Below are 21,167 nucleotides of genomic sequence, written 5' to 3'. Positions count from 1 at the left end.
TATAAAGAATGTGTGAAATGGTTTGAGGGGGGAACTTAAAGAACCATCATGTCGAATTCGTTACGAATTTGTGATGTTACTAAGTCCACCAGGGACTTTACATTGCATCATGTTAGTACTCAGTCTATAATCTATCCTGTGTGTGTGTTAATGTATTTCTGTGTGATTTTTTTATTAGTTAGTAAATAAATAATTAAGCCAATTTGTTTAAGCTGATTCATCATGAAGACTTGGGTTTGTGTAGATTCAAAGGATATTACGACGTTCAGAATGAGATTGAAATAGGAGCAAATGATTGATGGATGAAGGATAGTATATCGTGGTATTCTGATATTTGAGTTAATTCGGGAAACGGTAACTCATTAAATTAACTTTTCCCGTGGTGCCCCAGATTACTACTTAATTAATTGTTATATGATTGATTTAATTGCGTAATAATTGAATGTGGTATGTAATTATTCGATGAATCACATTAATGGTATCAACGTCACGACAACTATTATTATTAATGTAGAAAATAATAAAAATAAAGAAAAACCCTGGAATGAGTAGGTGTGTCCAAACTTTTGACTGGTACTGTATTTTTGTATTATTTATTGAGATGCTTAGTTTTCAGATAATTAAAAAAATTACCTAATTACTTTGAAGAAGCTTTCGATAGTAACAAAAAAAATATGGTGAGTGAGCGTTTAATGATTATCACATTTTTGGGTTGCACCTCAACTCAAGTTGGTTGAGCGCCCTCCACTTCTTTTATAATTACTTTTTGCAACATTTCATGAAAAGTGCTTTATTGGTGTGTGTGCGTTGCTTTTTTTATACAGTTCTTCCAAAGAATAATTGCATGTGGAAAATGTCCCACCCCCATGTAATTACCCTTTTTTTAAATAAAAAATAAAAAATTACATCTGGCCCTTGTCAGAATATAGTTTAAAAGCCCTGTTATACTGGTATCACAACAAAATCCAACACACTGTACAATCAACTAAACCTGAATTGTATCGTGTGTGTTTGACCATGAATAATTATTTGGTATTCCTGAGACATTTGTAAACAGGGGAAATGACAGCTACATTTTGTTCACTAGAATTTACAGTGTGATGCTTGATAACTATTCCAAGGAATTTCCATGTCCTTGCTGTCCAGAATCTCCCTTCCTACACACCCTCCTCCAACCCATCCCTTGCCAGGAAGTAGAGTCAGGCCATGCCCTGGCTGTAATCAGTTCAATCAGCTTTTTCCGGCTCTGATTAGGGCAGTCAGTCAGTCTGCCACTACTGTATGACCCACTGTAGCAGTCTGGTATCAACCTGGAAGCACATGGCCTGTATTCATAAACCTCTAGGAGTAAAAGTGCTGATTTATTATCGATCCTGGTTATTTATGCCTAGTCACTTTTACCCGTACTGTACCTACATGTACATATTACCTCAACTACCTCATACCCCTGCACATTGACTTGGTACTGGTACTCCTTGTATATAGCTTCATTGTTATTTTATTACTATTTCTTTATTTATCAAAATGTTGCTTACTTTTTAACTCTGCTGTATTCAGAGCATGTGACAAATAACATTTTATTTGGTGGATTAAATTGATGCTCTCCAAAACCTCCTAAATGGGTATTTACTATGGAAAGAATCACTGGATGTTGAAATAAATACAGTCCTGTATAGTAACCATTAGAATAAGTAGAGGTTGCTGCTGGATGCTGGAGTGTGGTGGATGAAAGAAAAGAAGCAGCGTGCAGCTAAAAGCCAAGGTTGTAAATCAATTGTAAACCTATGCAGTTTCTAGGTTACTGGACTCCCAAGGCTTTCCACAGTCAAATGACAACAAAGGGCTGACATAAATAAGTCTATTGTGTTGAAGAGGTAAAGAGTTGAAGGGAAACTGGACAAGGTGATCTCCGGGAACACAGTCATCCTCTAAGGACCTGTGTTTATATGACAGCTACAATTAGATGGCTATCGCTGTTCCACTGTACTCAAGTTCATCAGAATTAACAAACTTCCCACGGGATAGCTTGGGTGTAGGCCAACTGTTTGTGAGTGTAGATACAGTGAGGGGGTGTATTGTGTATATGCATATGGGTGTACTATATAAGTGATTCACACACTGACGTGCTGACTCTGTCCAGGTGACCTGGAAGTTGACCCCTTCTCTTTGTGTGTGTGTGTGTGTGTGTGTGTGTGTTGGTGTGTGTGTGTTGGTGTGTTGGTGTGTGTGTGTGTTGGTGTGTTGGTGTGTTGGTGTGTGTGTGTGTGTGTGTGTGTTGGTGTGTGTTGGTGTGTGTTGGTGTGTGTGTGTGTTGGTGTGTGTGTGTGTTGGTGTGTGTGTGTGTTGGTGTGTGTGTGTGTTGGTGTGTGTGTGTGTTGGTGTGTGTGTGTGTTGGTGTGTGTGTGTTGGTGTGTTGGTGTGTTGGTGTGTGTGTGTGTGTGTGTGTTGGTGTGTGTGTGTGTGTGTGTTGGTGTGTGTGTGTGTGTTGGTGTGTGTGTGTGTGTTGGTGTGTGTTGGTGTGTGTGTGTGTGTTGGTGTGTGTGTGTGTGTTGGTGTGTGTGTTGGTGTTGGTGTGTGTGTGTGTGTGTGTGTGTTTGTGTGTGTGTGTGTGTTGGTGTGTGTGTGTGTGTGTGTTGGTGTGTGTGTGTTGGTGTGTGTGTGTTGGTGTGTGTGTGTTGGTGTGTGTGTGTTGGTGTGTGTGTGTTGGTGTGTGTGTGTTGGTGTGTGTGTGTTGGTGTGTTGGTGTTGGTGTGTTGGTGTGTTGGTGTGTGTGTGTGTGTGTGTTGGTGTGTGTGTGTGTTGGTGTGTGTGTGTGTGTGTTGGTGTGTGTGTGTGTGTGTTGGTGTGTGTGTGTGTGTGTGTGTGTGTTGGTGTGTGTGTGTGTGTGTTGGTGTGTGTGTGTGTGTGTTGGTGTGTGTTGGTGTGTGTGTTGGTGTGTATGTGTGTTGGTGTGTATGTGTGTTGGTGTGTGTGTGTGTTGGTGTGTGTGTGTGTTGGTGTGTGTGTTGGTGTGTGTGTGTTGGTGTGTGTGTGTTGGTGTGTGTGTGTTGGTGTGTGTGTGTTGGTGTGTGTTGGTGTGTTGGTGTGTGTGTGTTGGTGTGTGTTGGTGTGTTGGTGTGTGTGTGTTGGTGTGTTGGTGTGTGTGTGTGTGTTGGTGTGTGTGTGTGTGTTGGTGTGTGTGTGTGTGTGTGTTGGTGTGTGTGTGTGTGTGTGTGTGTTGGTGTGTGTGTGTGTGTGTGTGTGTTGGTGTGTGTGTGTGTTGGTGTGTGTGTGTGTTGGTGTGTGTGTGTGTGTTGGTGTGTGTGTTGGTGTGTTGGTGTGTGTGTGTGTGTGTGTGTTGGTGTGTGTGTGTGTGTTGGTGTGTGTGTGTGTGTGTGTTGGTGTGTGTGTGTGTGTGTGTTGGTGTGTGTGTGTGTGTGTTGGTGTGTGTGTGTGTGTTGGTGTGTGTGTGTGTGTTGGTGTGTGTGTGTGTGTTGGTGTGTGTGTGTGTGTTGGTGTGTGTGTGTGTGTTGGTGTGTGTGTGTGTGTTGGTGTGTGTGTGTGTGTTGGTGTGTGTGTGTGTGTTGGTGTGTGTGTGTGTGTTGGTGTGTGTGTGTGTGTTGGTGTGTGTGTGTGTGTTGGTGTGTGTGTGTGTGTTGGTGTGTGTGTGTGTGTTGGTGTGTGTGTGTGTGTGTGTGTGTTGGTGTGTGTGTGTGTGTGTGTGTGTTGGTGTGTGTGTGTGTGTGTGTTGGTGTGTGTGTGTGTGTTGGTGTGTGTGTGTGTGTTGGTGTGTGTGTGTCACAGATCTCTAGTCTACAGTCGACCAGTCTAAGAGTGGAAGCGATGAGAGGAACTGTTCCAATAACAACAACAGTAGTGATAAAGCCAGAAGAACCCAGCCTAATCACCCAGGCAGGCAGGCTGGTTCTAGCCTCTGATAGAGAGAGAGAGAGTAAGACAAACACAGACCATAGGGCTCCAGGGAGGGAGAGACACACCCAGGGAAACCAGCCCAGAATGGGGTGGCCAGGCTGGGCAGGACACTCTTCCTCCAGAGTGCCTTAATGGCCAGCTGTACATGACCTGGCCTGACACTGAGTGGGAGGCAAAGGAAGGGCCGCATCACCACTATTTTGGCTCAATTTACAACTATTGGATTTAGTTTGAGTCTAAAACAAAGCAGTACTGGATACAACATCAAAAGAGAATCTGTTCTTTTAGACTTACCTGCCTAAATAAAAAAATCTATTTAAATAAACATAATATATCACCTTCTCCTTCTGGATCTCGCTCTTGATGACAGAGATCTTGGTCTTCATCTCCTCAATCTCGTGTTCAGGCAGCACCTGGATATGGGGCAAGACGTCCGAATCATCCAGCAACTGGAAGGTCAGGTCTGCAAGAGGGATGTACCACTTACACTCATACTGCTGGTGTCTCCTACAGAGGAAGGTGGAGAGGAGTGGAGAGAGAGAGAGAGAGAGAGCTCGATATCTTACATATATTTTAGAGGAGGCAGGAGGGACAAAGACAATGAGGACCTACTGTAATTAGGGTTCACAGCGAAGTTGGTAAAAATATTGTTATTCTTAGATTTCTTTTTTGACATGGGCAAATAACTCAAGCATAGATTAGTAACTTGTAAAAAACTATTTGGCATACAGAAACTTGAGGCCATGTGTAACTTGTTAAAAAATAATGACACCGATTGGCCTATAGGTGGCACTGTTATAAGCAGTCTCACTTAAACCCTCATATCCGCCGCGACATTTGTCCTAGAGACTTGAAACGTTGTATTTAGGCATTTCCTCATGCTGAACAAATATGCCTCAAGAACCCATAAGGTCCATGAGGATAGATTTTCCTCATTCTTAGCACAATTTGGTTAAAAAAAATCAGTATAATATATTCTCATGAACCATACATCAGATGATATACCAAATCGGTAGTCATACTCAATCAATTAGCCCCTAATGAATTTGATAATGATTTGTTTCTGCATTCAAAGTTGGCCACGGTACCAACCTACAGCACTTGACTAAACTTCACTTGCGCCATCCTTGTGGTATAGAGAGATAAACATGGTAATGCTTTCACTGATTGCACATAAAGGAAGATAGATAATGTGAGCACTATCATGTAGGAACTATATACCTCAATTACATTGTAACCCTGCACATCAACTCGGTACTGGTACGCCATGTATATAGCCAGGTTATCATTAATCATTGTATATTTATTTGTATTATTTCTCTTTTTCCCTCTCTCTGCATTGTTGGGAAGGGCCGGTAAGTAAGCATTTCACTGTTAGTCTACACCTGTTGTTTACGAAGCATGTAACAAATCTTGTGCCCTTTCTGTCATCCTGTGAACCCCGTTCATTGCGGCTCGCAGTTATATTTAGATATTTCTATTGGCCCTGTGAAGGAGGGCAATACCCACCATATAATTAATTGTCTTCCATTTGTCTTGCTTTATGCAATATCATCCGTCTTTGTTGAGCCATATTCCATTGTGCTCATAACTTAAACATATCTCCCCTATTACTATAACTCCTTATGTTTAGTAGTATGAAAAGATTGCTTGACGTGAGGAGATCCCATAGTAAACACTCAGACACAGAAAGACAACTAGATGCGTGTTCAGCACATCCATTCGGTTATACAGATGCTCACTAATGTCGGAGATGTTTTGTATTCCCCCTAACGAGCATTCATTATCATTATGATTCCTGGAGGCAGGACTGTACACTCATTAACACAGGAATACATTACATCACAACTCCAAATGTGTGCAAACCTCATCTAAAATGACGGGAAATATGACAAGAAAAATAAATGTCCTGTTTTTACCCCCAAAGTAAAATACTGTAAAAAACAAATAAATAGTAGTATGACTCTTTCATGTTTTAGATGATCATTTTTCTTTGGCTAGTTAAATAAGTGTTTAGTCAGTATTGTACTATAGAGGGACGGAGACAGCAGATACCTCTCGTTTCTCTTCATCCCAATATATACCTTCACCCCCTCTTTCGCCGGCAAACATCCCTCAATTTTTTACAAGGCCTCCTCTCCTTCTTAATACGGGGTGAGATCCCCCCCCCCCCCCCCCCCCTTTGTAAGCAAACCCTTTGTCTCAGAGTGGTCCATGGGGTGTTATATGCTGTTGTCTCTAAGGTGTGGATCTGTATTCATACACTGTTTACATGCCCAATAAGACTTTAAGATGATCTAGAGTCTACTTAATAAACACTCTCCCTATTACAGACCGAGGTAGAGCTGATTGGGGGACCAAGATTGTCTCTGCTGCTGTTGAATAAAATCTGCATATCTAATCTCCTCCCATCCGTCCACAGCACTTTCATGCTCCCCAATGAGCTTTTCACAGCCCTTGTTTACCATAATCACATGGATTACATCTTAATTTACATCTCTACATTGAGAAATGGTGGTATATTATACACCAATTCTGTAGGAAAATAATTATGGTGATGGAGCCAATTTAAACATTATAGAAACATTAATAATCGATGATGATTGAGTGGAGATAGAGGGATTGAATGGGATTCAGGTTTCTCAGTGAGTTAATACTGATGATTAGCTATCAACTGGATAGCGTGTTTTAATAGGCTGTTGGCCTAATCCTATGGTGTTATAGTCCAGACCAGAGGACACATACAGTAGGCTGTGTCTCAAATACAGTACAGGTGCATCAAAGCTGGGACAGAGAGACTGAAAAACACCTTCTATCTCAAGGCCATAAGACTGTTAAACAGCCATCACTAGCCGGCTACCACCCGGTTACTCAACCCTGCAACTTAGAGGCTGCTGCCCTATATACATAGACATGGAATCACAGGCCACTTTAATAATGGAACACTAATCACTTTAATAATGTTTACATACTGCTTTACTCATTTCATACGTATATTCTGTATTCTATTCTATTGCATTTTAGTCAATGCCACTCCGACATTGCTCGTCCTAATATTTCAATATTTCTTAATTCCGTTCTTTTACTTTTAAATTTGTGTGTACCGGTATTGTGAATTGTTAGATACTACTGCACTGTTGGAGCTAGGAACACACGCATTTCACTACATCCGCAATAACATTTGCTAACCATATGTATGTGACCAATAACATCTGCTAACCATATGTGTGTGACCAATAACATCTGCTAACCATATGTATGTGACCAATAACATCTGCTAACCATATGTATGTGACCAATAACATCTGATTTGAAATGCCACCCTATTCCCTATGTAGCTCACTACTCTTGACCCCATAGTGGACTATATAGAGAATAGGATGCCATTTGGGACACAATGACAGACCGCTAAAGCTAGAGACCATAACAGTGATTTACAGACTGGTGGTAACTATGACAACGGTAGTTGTCTGTGTGTCCTTCACACTGTGAGGTAGAGGGACAGCAGCGACTGTCAATCACAATGAGCCCCAATCACGCCAACAACAGTAACCATGCCATTGGAGGCAATCCTTTAAATTAAACACTTAATCTACGGCCGTGTATGCTGTCATTTCCAATTTACACACACACACACACACACACACACACACACACACACACACACACACACACACACACACGCACACACACGCACACACACGCACACACACGCCTCAGGCACCAGATTGTAATACATAATACAATCCATACATCCACTACGGCAATGTGTTAATATTCAGCCCCATACGAGCCCTCTAATCACTATTCTAAATCATTTCTCCACAATAGTCTACAGAAAGGCAAACATCCAACCCCGAGGCTTGAGTAAATGTATTTTTAATTGGGGGGGGGGGGTATAAAAATACCAACCCCTGGTCTGCAGCACCAAAGGCATCACGTGTGACTACATTCACATTTTCAATTAATAGTCTTCCTTTTTTTTTTTTTATAACATCAGAGGATACTTCAAATGGAGGAAATAATAATAGCAGTGAAAAAGAAAATCCCTTTGGAGCAGGACTGTCATTCATCGTGATACACTGTTTAATATCACAGACACATCAGAACTGACATGGTAGGAGCATATAACACTGGAGACCACTCAGAGTGTATGATCTACGTTTAGGCACAGTGAATACCACAGTAGGTATTGTACATAGCTGAATGTGCATGTGTTTGCGATGATGCTCTGTGAGTGTTAACCTACCCTGCGGAGGTCTTCTTCATCTTGGCACAGAGCAGCAAGTCTGTGAAGAGGAAGACGTGACGCAGCTTCCTGGAGCCTTCTGACACCTCTACCAGGAAACCATCCTTCACCAGCTGACGAGCCTACCAGGGAGAGAAACGGCATCACTTCCTGTGGCACGCCCAGCACGGGGCAACTAGCCTAGCCGTAAACATTCACTTCCCATCAGGATATACTGTAGAAGGTATAGGTCAGGGTTCAGCAATATGAAAGAACTCGCTTGTTGTCTATATATTATTATTTTATTTTTTAAAGTTCTACCCTCTTTTTCTCCCCAATTTCGTGGTATCCAATTGTTAGTAGTTCCTGTCTTGTCTCATCGCTACAACTCCCGTACGGGCTCGGGAGAGACGAAGGTCGAGAGCCATACGTCCTCCGAAACAACCCAACCAAGCCGCACTGCTTTTTAACACAGCGCGCATCCAACCCGGAAGCCAGCCGCACCAATGTGTCGGAGGAAACACCGTACACCTGGCGACCGTGTCAGCGTGCCCTGCACCCGGCACGCCACAGGAGTTGCTAGTGCGCGATGAGACAAGGATATCCCTACCAGCCAAACCCTCCCTAACCCGGACGACGCTGGGCCAATTGTGCGTCGCCCCATGGACCTCCTGGTCGCGGCCGGCTGCAACAGAGCCTTGTTGTCTATATTTTATATGTCTTTTACATTGTCAATGATGGCGGTGTTACAGCAAGATAATCATCAGCTAAAATAAGCCACTCAGAACTTGAAACGCTCCCCCTCTCTCTCGCTCTGTATCTGTCCATCTCTGGAGAGCCAACTAGGAAAGCTAAAATAAGGCAGAGCTAAACATGAACTGGAGTAAATCAGGAAAGCCTGAGCCAAAGAGGGCAGAGAGAGATTTTAATTTAACTGGTAACAGACAGACTGTAACAAATGGAGAGATGACTAAGAGGTTAAGAACTGAGCTGACTGAATGGAAAACGGATAGAGAGGAAGAGATGGCGGGAGAGAGAGATGGAGGAAGGATAGCTGAAGAGAGGGGGGAGAGAGAGATGGAGGAGAGGTAAAGCGCAAGGGGGAGATGGTGGGATAGAGGAAGGAAGGAAAGAATATACTCAGAGAGAGAAGCATTAAGAGGAGAAAAGGCTGACATGCAGAAAAGGACAGAATGAAACAATAAAGACAGTGTTGGAAAGAGGGGGACATCAAACAACCCTGCACTGCATGCTGGGGGGGGGGAAGAAAGAGAGCGATAGCGAGAGCGAGAGCGAGAGAGAGAGAGAGAGAGGGAAAAGATCAAAAGATGCTAGAGAGAGGGAGCTAGAGAGAGGGCGATCGAGAGGGAGGAAGAGAGAGGAATCTGGTAATGAAGAGATTGAGGATGTGGGGGTAGGAGGAGAGGAGAGAGACTGTGGGTTTCTCTCTGACCTCAAAACACATTTCACAAATGCATTGGCACACTTCCCCAAGGTTACAACAAGAAGTTCTGAAAAGTATAAAGAAGTCTATTAAAATGGTGTGTGTGTGTGTCACCCCACCTCTCCCTTAGGCGTGGTGACGGCTGTCCTGCGGGGGTCAATCTCTTCGTTGATGGAAGACAGGAAGTTCTGGGAGATCCTCAGAGCGTCCTGCAGCAGGGGGAAGTCTGGGTGGTCCTTAGGGGTGTGCTTCAGCAGGTCCTACAATAACACACAGAGCAAGAGACCATTAGATATTAAACACACTGGGAATGCATCTCTCAAATGGCCACAGGGACCCCCTTCTAAAAACAGAGCGAACCCCCTCCATTAAAATGAAATGTGTATGGACAGTCACTGTGCATGTGTTTTTAAACCTGTGTTGATGAATTGGACTATTTGGATGCTTGGCTGGGTTTTGTGCCACATATTTTCCTCTAATTAAAGCATATGAGAGTCTCTACTTTGGGCGTAACTAATGACGTTATTTTTAAAGTGCTACCTAAGAAACGGCTGAGACAATCTGCTTCCACATTGCAAATACCTTATTCTCAGCGTAACTAAGTTCCTTTTTTCAGAGGAGCGTGTGAAAGAAAAGCCCATCTCTTTTCCGTTGCCTGATTTATGCCTCGTCAGCACACCTCGGTGAATGCATTCTGACAAGCTCTAGAAGGCTTGAGTTGATGTCAGCGGTATAGTACACTAGCCGTCTTCGTACGTCATTAAGAGAAAAGAACACAGTAACTTTCACCGTCTGTCAGTGTCCGTGTCCCAAATGGCACCCTATTCCCTATATAGTGCACTATGGGCCCTGGGCAAACACTATTGAAAAGTAGTGCACTAAATATGGAATATGGGGCCATTGTGTGTTTGCGTGATCTGCTCTTACCTTTGTACCAAACCAACTGGTCTTTGTTTAGTCACGGCTCCACTAGCTTTATGGAAAACATATTCATGAAATGCACTGGAAGCTAGACTGGAGGACACGTCTAGGCATCTCCGCTTCCTCTGTTAGCGGTTTTCACTTTCCACTTGGTTGTAGCCCATCAAATTAGCGCCTATTGTTTATAACAGCATGTCATTTTGATGGACAGCGCAGAGGAAAGGTATAGGCTTGGCAAATGGAACGGAACACTTACTATAAACAGCAGCAGGCAGGGTTTGACATTGCAGGTGGATACAGACCCATGCTGCATCTTAATGACCTGCGGGGCTTTCCAGAGAGATTCTACCCAGCCCCATCACTATGTGTCTCACGACAGCACTAACTCTTAATCCTTGATAAGTATTGATCCTGTCCTATCTATTCAATCTATCTCTACGTTGCGGTCTCTAATTCAATCTCGTCATTTGTCTCTGGGTGAGATCAGGAATCCTTCATGGATCTATCGCATGCTAGTCGGGACAAACAATGTACTGGTGTGTGTGTGAGTCCTCACATGAAGAACCAGCGTACTTCTGGTCACACGGTCAATCGGCTTGTACAGGAGAGCTGTGGGAAAGGACAAGAAGAGGCACTCAGTTTGGTTTGACACACACACACACACACAATGAAGAAAAACACGACTCAAAAAGCCTATTACACACTTGATTGGGCGTAGGTTTCCTGGGGTATGGGGCAGACATTTCAATCATCCAAAACCTCAGGTGTCTGCTCCCTGCGGAGACGGACACACACCTCATTCTTTCTAAGCTCGGTTGTTCCTTCTCTGCTGAATAAGGTTGTTTTCAGAAACCTTCCCACTCAATTCACATCAGGATTAACTTCCTGACCCGGTCTAAATTTCTCGTTCTCACAGTGCGCCTCTCATATCTTATATCATATAGATGACAAGCGAGCCAAGGGCAATGCAGTATTTTTATACAGCAGAGGAAGGTGAATCTATCCATACAATGTGTGAGTGGTTGAGTCAAGGTCTTGGCCCTCTCTCTCCCAGCATGCAGTGCAGGGTTGTTTGATGTCCCCCTCTAACACTGCCTTTATTGTTTCATTCTGTCGTTTCTCACACACACACACACACACACACACACACACACACACACACACACACACACACACACACACACACACACACACACACACCAGTGTTGGGGAGTAGTGTACTACATTTAGTTTCAACTATTCATTTAACAACATTTTGCAGTAGCTTGGTAATTGAACTATATTAAAATCTTGGTAGTGTTTTCAGTAGTTCACTTTCTTTGCCGTGTAGCGGTGTAGCTAATGACTTGAACTACGCACAATTTTTCCAGCATCAGACCAGTTCTTGTGTTTAATAGGTTAAATTCTATATTCTGTTAACATCTGACTCCAGAGGGATCTGCCAGGCAATTTCTAGTCCATGATATTTGAGATTCAGATATGTCAATTTCCCAAAATAGTTTTGATGTTGTGAACTACTTTTTCAACGTAACTTTAGTTAAGTAAACTATTTGTACTAAGGGTAACTTTAGCGTAGCTTAACTTTTTACTGTGAGAAATAATTGGTCAACTATATTTTCAGAGTGGATTCCCCAACACTGACAAACACACACAGCCATGTAGCTCAGCATCACTAGACTTTGCTCGGTAACAGGGTTCACGTAACTCCTTGTCGGATTGCGCACAGTATACAAACACACGTCTCGATAGACAGCCTGTTTAACATGCAGTGAAGCTCCAGCCTCGCTGCATCCTTATTGGTTACATAGCACTCTGATTCCATTGCAGATGTACTCTGTTACTATGGAAACTATGCCAAGCCGTGTTCACACACACAAAATGTTCCTTTGACCTCAAAACCAATTTTCAATCCTAAACTTCTCTTAATCTGTCACTCCCTCTTTCCATCTCTCTCTCTATCCCGGTTTAACTCACACTCAGGAGCCAATCCAGTTACAAACCAGATCTGTCGCACTAGGCTGATTTCCCAGGAGGCTTTGCAGCTGAGAGACAGAGCACCTGCGGGGCTGACAGCCAGCGTGAGACGCAAGACAGGAGCGAGAGAGATGAAGAGAGAGAACAAAAATAGACAGGGGAGAGAGAGAGAACGAAAAGAGGGGAGAGAGGGTGAAGGAGTAAGGCAGCTTAGCTGTAGGGTACAGTCCCCTGTCGACATGTCTACCATCTCTACTGAACAGCCAAAGCCTTGGGCGTTGGTAATGAGCTGCTTGTGATCCCTGAATATACATTACACTCCACTCACTTATTATCTGGTTGAACATCACTCTGTACATCTGCAGTAGAGGCATCTGAATGTCGCTCTCATCTGCAGTACAGCTGTTGAAATTATCCCTCTTTCTCCATCTCCCTCCTCCTATTCTCACCTCTGATTGAACTGCTAGTGATGAGAGAGACAGCAGAAATCCACTGGGATCCTGTTCTGATGGACTACTGATGGGGCGTCATATTCTATAACACACACACACACACACAGTGTCTCAGGCTGTCTACAGAGCCTCAACTGGAGCGGCGCTTATGAAAAAGCATTGATTCTCTTTCATGTTCCCTCCCTCCATTAATAATGCTCCCTGTATTCCCTCCATGCTCCATCGTGGATGAATAAACCCTACTGCCTTGTGTGAATTAACTGAAGAATCGAATCTACATTCATTACAATGGAAATGAATGGCGACAATGGAGGAGAGTCTAGGTGTGTGTGAGAGTGTGTGTGTATAGAATATGAAGCCCCATCAGCACATCTGAACAGGATCCCAGTGGATTTCTGCTGTCTCTCTCATCACTAACAGTTCCTGTGTGGATATGTGAATGGCTGAACACTGCAGATCATAGGTTTTAGGGGAGATCAACGTACAAAACAGTGGTAATGATTCAAGTTGAAGTTTCTTTCTTTATGAATTTAAACATACTTCCCTCTTGATGACAAAGCCTCAGGCCAATAGACTCAACCTCACTGTCCTTCACTGGAGCTAATTAACACAACCACCCCCTGCTTTGAAACGGACTTCTGATCGAACAACCCTCATCTCAGTCCCTTCATCACCAAGGACACAGTCAGTCAGGGACTCTGCAGTGCAGACAAAAGCACAGTTCAAAGTTCAGCAGCAGAGAGGGAAGAGAGGAGAATAGAAGGGCCATAGAAGATGAGAGAAGAGGAGTGGAGGGAGGCTGATGAGAGGAGTGATGGAGGTGTTGCTGATTATAGAAAACAGATAGAGCTTCACAGTGGGGGCCTGTGATGGAACCCTCCTCAAGGTCACCGTGACAACCTGACGGACAGCTCCTTCTCGGTAACCAGGGTGTCCATGTGGGTCGCAGCCAATCAGCAGTCCTGGATCTACAACACTGAGACATGACTTACATAGACATATGCTAGCCCAGTTCCCTGACTGGCATCTAGACTTGGTTACACTGATCAATGCCAACCCCAGCTCTCACCGAGTGAGTGAGTGAGTGAGTAATGAAAACTGAAAGAGGAAGGGAAAGATCAAGCATTGGGGAGAGAGACGTTTGAGGAGAGACAGTGAGAAGGGGACAGAGAGGTGGCAGGATTATAATATATTTTTAAAAAGCATATGACTAATTGTGAATGTAGTCATGTCTAACAGACCCCCCCCCCCCCCCCCCCCCCCCCCCCCGAGGAGAGGGTTGAGAAACCCTGAAGTAGGTGTTGTTCTGAGAGAATATGAAAAGATCAAATGAAGTGGGTGGCGGCATGGTGACCTCAACTTCTCTTGTTAACAAAGCCAGTGGTCTAGACTGTGGTCTGGTCAGTCCAACAGGGACGGGAGGGAAAGGCATGGCTGTCAGACTGAAACGACTTGGAGAACATATAGGGTGGATAGCAGAGCGCCACCTAGTGCCGGGATGAGCAACTGGTTGGTGTCACACTTTTGCCTCAGCTAACACACCTGACTCCAATAATCAACTAATCATCATCTTTAGTTAAGAATGCAGTTAGTTTAAATCAGCTGTGTTTACTAGGGATGTGGGAACAGTGAGACCCCACTCCGGCCCCCGATGACTGGAGTTGCACATCCCTGACCTTGTATAATGGAATGATTATGTTTTCTAACTAAAGGTTTGGAGCTGATGCCCGTTTGTGCTATCCCTATGGGGTTTTAGAGAGAGAGACAGAGAGAGAGAGAGAGAGAGAGAGAGAGAGAGACAGAGACAGAGAGAGACAGAGACAGAGAGAGAGAGAGACAGAGAGAGAGAGAGACAGAGAGAGAGAGAGACAGAGAGAGAGAGAGACAGAGAGAGAGAGAGACAGAGAGAGAGAGAGACAGAGAGAGAGAGACAGAGAGAGAGAGAGACAGAGAGAGAGAGAGACAGAGAGAGAGACAGAGAGAGAGACAGAGAGAGAGACAGAGAGAGAGACAGAGACAGAGACAGAGACAGAGACAGAGACAGAGACAGAGACAGAGACACAGAGAGACACAGAGAGACACAGAGAGACACAGAGAGACACAGAGAGACACAGAGAGACACAGAGAGACACAGAGAGACACACACACAACGTGCCCAGAGGGTGCAGAATAGACTCCATGCCAAGCAATTAATTGACAGCAGTACTCTATGCAGTAATACATTTGCGTTGTGTTAAATAGATTGAAACGAACTACCTGCTCAGTTTAACTAGACAGTGTGCTAAATGAGACTGGAAGATTGGACAGTGTGCTAAATGAGACTGGAAGATTGGACAGTGTGCTAAATGAGACTGGAAGATTGGACAGTGTGCTAAATGAGACTGGAAGATTGGACAGTGTGCTAAATGAGACTGGGAGATTTGACAGTGTGCTAAATGAGACTGGGAGATTTGACAGTGTGCTAAATGAGACTGGGAGATTGGACAGTGTGCTAAATGAGACTGGGAGATTGGACAGTGTGCTAAATGAGACTGGGAGATTGGACAGTGTGCTAAATGAGACTGGGGGATTGGACAGTGTGCTAAATGAGACTGGGGGATTGGACAGTGTGCTAAATGAGACTGGGAGATTGGACAGTGTGCTAAATGAGACTGGGAGATTGGACAGTGTGTGAAATGCTGTGGGTTCTGGGATGAGCATTGAGGGGGAAAAGACTCAGCTTTCGCTCACAATTAAAAACGTGCTTATACTAGTTTATTTATACAACTATTAAACCGTGCTAAAACTACTTTATACAACTATTAAAAACATGCTTATACTACTTTATATATACACAACATTTAAAATGGGCTTATACTACTTTATTTATACAACTATTAAAAACGTGCTTATACTACTTTATTTATACACAACTATTAAAATATACTACTTTATATATACACACACACAACTATTAAAAGCGTGCTTATACTACTATATATATACACAACTATTAAAAACGTGCTTATACTACTTTATTTATACAACTATTAAAACATGCATATACAACTATTAAAATATACTACTTTATATATACACAACTATTAAAAACGTGCTTATACTACTTTTTTATATAACTATTAAAACATGCATATACTACTTTATTTATACAACTATTAAAAACATGCATATACTACTTTATTTATACAACTATTAAAAACGTGCTTATACTACTTTATATATACACAACTATTAAAATATACTACTTTATATATACACACAACTATTAAAAGCGTGCTTATACTACTATATATATACACAACTATTAAAAACTTGCTTATACTACTTTATTTATACAACTATTAAAAACGTGCTTATACTACTTTATATATACACAACTATTAAAATATACTACTTTATATATACACAACTATTAAAAGCGTGCTTATACTCCTTTATATATACACAACTATTAAAAGCGTGCTTATACTACTTTATATATACACAACTATTAAAAACGTGCTTATACTACTTTATTTATACAACTATTAAAAACGTGCTTATACTACTTTATATATACACAACTATTAAAATATACTACTTTATATATACACAACTATTAAAAGCGTGCTTATACTCCTTTATATATATACACAACTATTAAAATATACTACTTTATATATACACAACTATTAAAAGCGTGCTTATACTCCTTTATATATACACAACTATTAAAAGCGTGCTTATACTACTTTATATATACACAACTATTAAAAACGTGCTTATACTACTTTATTTATACAACTATTAAAAACGTGCTTACACTACTTTATATACACAACTATTAAAAACGTGCTTACACTACTTTATATACACAACTATTAAAAACGTGCTTATACTACTTTATATACACAACTATTAAAAACGTGCTTATACTACTTTATATATACACACACACAACTATTAAAAACGTGCTTATACTACTTTATATATACACAACTATTAAAACGTGCTTATACTACTTTATATACACAACTATTAAAAACGTGCTTATACTACTTTATATACACAACTATTAAAAACGTGCCATCCTGTTAGAAGGTAACAATGGTTAACAATGGTTAAGATGGATTTTCATTGTGTTCCATGGTGTTATTTGCCCCCTAGTGGAGCTTTCTGGTACTTAGACTGTACGCAAACAGGAAGTAGAGAATTCGTTCTGCACACATAGAAGCAGCTAAAAACAACGCTACGGTGCAGGACTTTCAGCGTACCGGTAGTTATTTCTTGTCACGCTTCAGCCTTGGAAAATATTTGTTTGTAAGTTCGATTCAAGCATTTAGCTAATGATGATAATCTTGTTATTGATAGAGTTTCTTACATATCAATGTTGGTTGGTTGCATTTACTCAAACAAATTGCAATCCCTTTCATGTATGATGATAGCTGTATTACTTTGCTCGTGCGTCATGCAAACGAATTGTAAAATATACAATACTCTATTTTTGTTACAGTTTCTAGTGTAATATGCTTTGTTATTCTACATAGATGGTTGTACATTATTAGAGTAATGAAAGGAGTTAGTCAATTCCAATATGAGAAAGCAATTAGCTATATGGTTTGGCATCATGCCAGATGCATGGTACCTTAGCACGTGCTTTGTATTCATGCAACTTCAAATGTATAATGTACAGCTACAGTATGTCGGTGTGAATTGAATACTAAAGTATATTATTTTCTGTGTTTTGCAGTTTTACAACATAAACGTTTTCAATATATTCATTCAAGAAAAGTCACGCCTTGGGAGTTTTATTGAAGACTTAGTTGTTAGCTATCTGTCTAGTTTTGCATGGGAACGCAACTCAAGGGCAGAATAACTACTTTATTAATACAACTATTAAAATATACTACTTTATATATACACAACTATTAAAAGCGTGCTTATACTACTATATATATACACAGCTATTAGAAACGTGCTTATACTACTTTATTTATACAACTATTAAAACATGCATATACTACTTTATTTATACACAACTATTAAAAACGTGCTTATACTACTATATATATATATACACAACTATTAAAACATACATATACTACTTTATTTCTACAACTATTAAAAACATGCTTATACTACTTTATATATACACAACTATTAAAAACGTGCATATACTACTTTATTTATACAACTATTAAAAACATGCATATACTACTTTATATCTAGAACTATTAAAAACGTGCTTATACTACTTTATTTATACAACTATTAAAAACGTGGCCTTTATCATCTGTGGGATGGAACGGTGTGAGGTTGAACTCAACCGGGTATAACTGTGATCATCAGCACTAACAGAGTGTCTTCGTCACAGACAACCATTTCCACTTCATAACGTTCTAATCTAAAGCCTACCTCTACTTGAACTGTTACTGTCTGGCTGTACCACACGTACTGCTAATATTCCTGCATATGTCTTTTTACTGTCTTTCTCCGCTTTGATCTGCTGCCAGGTTTAACCCAATACGGCCAGAGCAGTTTAACATCCCTCAAACGCACACACACTCAAAACATGAGCGCATGCCACACATACACACACTGATTGGAGTGGTGAAATGATGGTACTCAGTAGATAAGTATGGTGTGTATAAGGAGAATGAAGTCTGGGACAGTCAGTCCTGACAACGTGATCTGCTTATAAAGAGACCCATCCACCATCTACTGGACCAATCATACACACCTCCACAGCCTCTTCCCACTGGACACTCTTCCCACCCAACCTGGTTTCCGTGTCATTTCAATGAAATGTAATTGACGTCTGTGTCCAGTGGGTTCCACCTCCTTTTTCCACCACTATCTTCTCCACCTTCTTCCACACTCTGTTCCCCCTCTCTTTCCTCTTACACTCAGTCTTCCCCCGTCTTGTTCATCTCTCTCTCGGTGCATCAGTTTTCTTTTGCCTCTGACGTTCTCAAACTTTTCACCTTAAAAGGTGAGTGCTGTCTGTCTGCTGATATGACAGACTGACAGGAGACCCAGCCAGGGAGGATAATCTCACCGCAACTTCCAACACTAAACCCTCACACACACAAAACGTTGGGGACAAATATACGTAAAAACAGTTACACTTCTGAACATGCACACACAACCACAAACACACACTAACCATCTACCATGCAAAAGAGAAAGGTGTGAGCACAACCACAAACATGCAAAACCAACACACAGATATGTACACACACACACGTCTATTGCCAGAAGCGGAAAAGCACAAAGACTGTCTCCCTCTCGCTGAGCAAAAATGAGAGGATAGAGAGAACCTGGCAAGAAACGAGAGTAGCAACTGTCTTTACCCAGAATACAAAACAGCTCATTAACTAATAACACCCGGCTACATTTAAGACACTGTCACACACCAGGAACTTTACCATGCAACATCCACACGAACCTATTCACAGTACCAGCCAAGAAAGAACTTTACATATATAGTCATACAGTCATACAGGCAAGTGCAATTGTTAATGCTACACAACACACTATAGAATCAGAAAACGCCCCACACGTACAAAATACTCAATACAGGATTAAAGACCGATTACAAAGGCTTTTCTATACACACAAGTTACTTCAAATGTACTGTCACACACACACACACATTACCGTATGTGCAGTTACAACACAGTCTGAGTACCAGTAGAATCTCCATCTCACACTTCCTCCTCTGTTCTCTCTGCCTCCCCTCTCTGTCCATCTCCAACACCCATAGTCAGAGAGAGAGAGAGAGAGGAGAGAGAGAGGAGTGGGAAAGGCAAAGAGAGAGAGAGAGAGAAGCGAAGCAGAGAGAGAGAGAAGCGAGCATGCACAGGAGGGAGCCTGGCCTCCCTAAGCCTGCCGCTGCATACACAAGCAGAAGAGACAAGGCTACAGAGTCTGAAAGAGCCATAGCAGCCTTCTGACACACATCTAGATTAGAACTCATCTCTTACCTTCCATAGTGACATTTGTGTTACAGTCCTTCGAGTCCTTAGGACCCTTTACTTTCAGGTTCTGGAAGAAAATGAATGAATTGTGATTGCTGGTGTATTACATGTTTAGTGGTATAAGATTTTAGTGGTATATGAATTTAGTGGTATAGGAATTTAGCGGTATAGGAATTTAGCGGTATAGGAATTTAGCAGTATAGAACACAGGAAGCTGTTGAGGGGAGAAAGGCTCATAATAATGGCCGGAACGGAACAAGGAATGGCATCAAACACCTGTAAACCATGAAAAGGGAAAGGGGGTAACTAGTCAGTTGTACAACGGAATGCTTCAACTGATATGCGTCTTCCGCATTTAACCCAACCCCTCTTTGTTTGATACCGTTTCACTCATTCTGCTCCAGTCATTACCACAGACCCGTTCTCCCCAATAAAGGTGCCACCAACCTCCTGTGGTATAGAAGCAGGACCCACCCAGAGACACTCCCACCCAGAAACACACACACCCAACCAACCTGGCTAAATTCCCAATCTGGCCCTCAAACCATCATGGTCACCTAATAATCCCCAGTTTACAATTGGCTCATTCATCCCCCTCCTCTCCCCTGTAACTATTCCCCAGGTGTTGCTGCAAATGAGAACGTGTTCTCAGTCAACTTACCTGGTAAAATAACGGTAAAAAAAAAAAAAAAAAAACAGACACACACACACACACTCCCACCCAACCAACCAGAGACACACCCACCCACTCAGAGACACACACCAACCCACCCAGAGACACACACACACACCCACCCAGAGACACACCCACCCACACACACACCGACACACCCACCCACCCACACACACACACACACACCCACCCACCCACACACCGAGACACACCCACACCGAGACACACCCACACACCGACACACCCACACACCGACACACCCACCCACACACCCACCCACACACACACCCACACACACACACACCGACACACCCACCCACCCACCCACCGAGACACACCCACCCACCCACCGAGACACACCCACCCACCCGCCCGCCCAGAGACCCACCCGCCCGCCCAGAGACCCACCCGCCCGCCCAGAGACACACCCGCCCGCCCAGAGACACACCCGCCCGCCCAGAGACACACCCGCCCGCCCAGAGACACACCCGCCCGCCCAGAGACACACCCGCCCGCCCAGAGACACACCCGCCCGCCCAGAGACCCGCCCGCCCAGAGACACACCCGCCCGCCCAGAGACACACCCGCCCGCCCAGAGACACAC

General features: G+C 42.6%; 1 protein-coding gene across 7 annotated transcripts in view; it reads right to left on the bottom strand.

The window, feature by feature from the left end:
- Nucleotides 1-21,167, bottom strand: part of LOC129817750 (active breakpoint cluster region-related protein-like) — a 218,147-nt gene that overhangs the window by 79,639 nt on the left and 117,341 nt on the right. For 6 of the 7 annotated variants that reach the window (XM_055873278.1, XM_055873287.1, XM_055873322.1 and 3 more), the window contains 5 exons: nt 19,897-19,957; nt 11,062-11,114; nt 9,704-9,844; nt 8,162-8,283; nt 4,251-4,419 (listed from right to left, as the gene is read on the bottom strand). In XM_055873278.1, the coding sequence (XP_055729253.1) occupies nt 4,251-4,419; nt 8,162-8,283; nt 9,704-9,844; nt 11,062-11,114; nt 19,897-19,957 (546 nt within the window). Of the gene's footprint in view, nt 1-4,250; nt 4,420-8,161; nt 8,284-9,703; nt 9,845-11,061; nt 11,115-19,570; nt 19,683-19,896; nt 19,958-21,167 lie in introns of those variants that run through there. The other variant, XM_055873314.1, reaches the window with a different exon arrangement.

Source organism: Salvelinus fontinalis, chromosome 2 (genome assembly GCF_029448725.1).
Source record: "Salvelinus fontinalis isolate EN_2023a chromosome 2, ASM2944872v1, whole genome shotgun sequence".
Taxonomy (NCBI): Eukaryota; Metazoa; Chordata; class Actinopteri; order Salmoniformes; family Salmonidae; genus Salvelinus; species Salvelinus fontinalis.
The sequence above is the reverse complement of the archived record's forward strand: the minus strand, read 5'-3'. Positions and strand labels throughout refer to the sequence as shown.